This window comes from Geosmithia morbida (assembly GCF_012550715.1).
Source record: "Geosmithia morbida isolate 1262 chromosome Unknown scaffold_1, whole genome shotgun sequence".
In the NCBI taxonomy this organism is placed as follows: domain Eukaryota; kingdom Fungi; phylum Ascomycota; class Sordariomycetes; order Hypocreales; family Bionectriaceae; genus Geosmithia; species Geosmithia morbida.
The window spans coordinates 355,659-357,108 of NW_023336188.1; the positions used below are offsets into that span (position 1 = coordinate 355,659).

At 56.0% G+C, this 1,450-nt stretch overlaps 1 protein-coding gene across 1 annotated transcript; it reads left to right on the forward strand.

The window, feature by feature from the left end:
* Positions 1-211: 211 nt before the first annotated feature.
* GMORB2_0877 (3,4-dihydroxy 2-butanone 4-phosphate synthase) lies at positions 212-790 on the forward strand (the record flags this gene model as incomplete). Its single annotated transcript, XM_035462861.1, has 1 exon — positions 212-790. One exon carries the CDS (start codon positions 212-214, stop codon positions 788-790), a length of 579 nt encoding a protein of 192 aa, XP_035324285.1.
* Between the last annotated feature and the right edge of the window lie 660 nt (positions 791-1,450).

Genomic DNA, 1,450 nt, shown 5'->3' on the forward strand with positions numbered 1-1,450 from the left:
TTTCGTCATGCGCGCGCACGCAAATCTTTCTTACCTCGGGAAAGGAAAGAAAGGAGAGAGGAGATATCATAGACTGACAGGAAGAGGTGGGTGGGGGTTGGGTGTTTTTAAAAACACCCAACCCGAAAAGAATTTTTTCTCTCTTGTAGGAAATGGTGAATTCCTCGTCGTCCTAGATGACCCGAGCCGTGAGAACGAAGCCGACCTGATCATGGCGGCCGAGGACATGACACCGGAGAAGATGGGCTTCATGGTCCGCCACTCGTCGGGTCTGATCTGCGCGCCCGTGTCGGCCGAGGTGACGGACCGCCTCGCCCTGCCCCAGATGGTCTCGCGCACCGAGGACCCCCGATCGACGGCCTACACCGTGTCCGTCGACGCCGCCGACGCGTCCGTCACCACCGGCATCAGCGCCCACGACCGGTCCCTGGTCTGCCGCGTCCTAGCCGACCCTTCCTCCGCCGCCGCCGACCTGCGCCGCCCCGGCCACGTCTTCCCCTTGCTCGCCCGTCCCGGAGGCGTACGACAGCGTCCCGGCCACACCGAGGCCGCCACCGAGTTCTGCCGCCTCGCCGGCAAGGCCCCCGCCGGCGTCATATCCGAGATCGTCGACGACGGCGAGCCCGTGCCCGGCCGCGCCCTGCACTCCGGCCCCGGCATGCTGCGCGGCGAGCAGTGCGTCGTCTTCGCCAGGAGATGGGGCCTCAAGGTCTGCACCATTGCCGACCTGGTCGACCACGTCGAGCGCACCGAAGGGAAGCTCCAGCCTGCCAACGGGGCGGATCAGTAAAGAAAAAATTGCCGTTCCCCGTTCGTCTTGCGCTTCGCTATCCTTTTTTTTCCCTTCTATTTTTATCTTTTCCTTTTTTTTTCTCTTATCCTCTCGGCTATTATTCCAATCCCCCCCCCTCTCTCCCCTTATCTCTCTCCTTGTATATTCTGCACCCCTTCCTTCGCACATATCCATTCTTCGTCTTCTCTATGTCTCGTCTGTTTGGGAAAAAAAAATAGGTTAGGGCCTAGGTTGGGGCCTAGGTTAGGGAATCAAAATCTTTCGAACACCTTGAAGGCTGAAGGAAAAGAAAAGAAGTCTTGGGGTATTGATGATTCTGTCTGTTGAAATCAAATTGCCTGCATCGTCGGATTTGTATGCTGTGCCTTTTATGACCTTATTACGCTACGTCTAGCCGTAATTCTACACGAGTTGAAATATGCCTATACTGTACATCCATGTTCTTCCAATCTCCCTCGTGGTCCGTGTAATATGTTCCGCCCAATTTCAATGTGTGGCCATTGTATAATCTAATAGTATATATAAGCAAGAAAACCGCCTTGAACCGTTGGGTCCTTCTCCGTGAGCTGGCGTGTGCCGTGTGGTGTGGTTGAATGCCCGTCTCGATTATCCAGAAGAGAGGCTTTTTTTTTTTTTTTGGGGGGGGGGGGGGGGGGG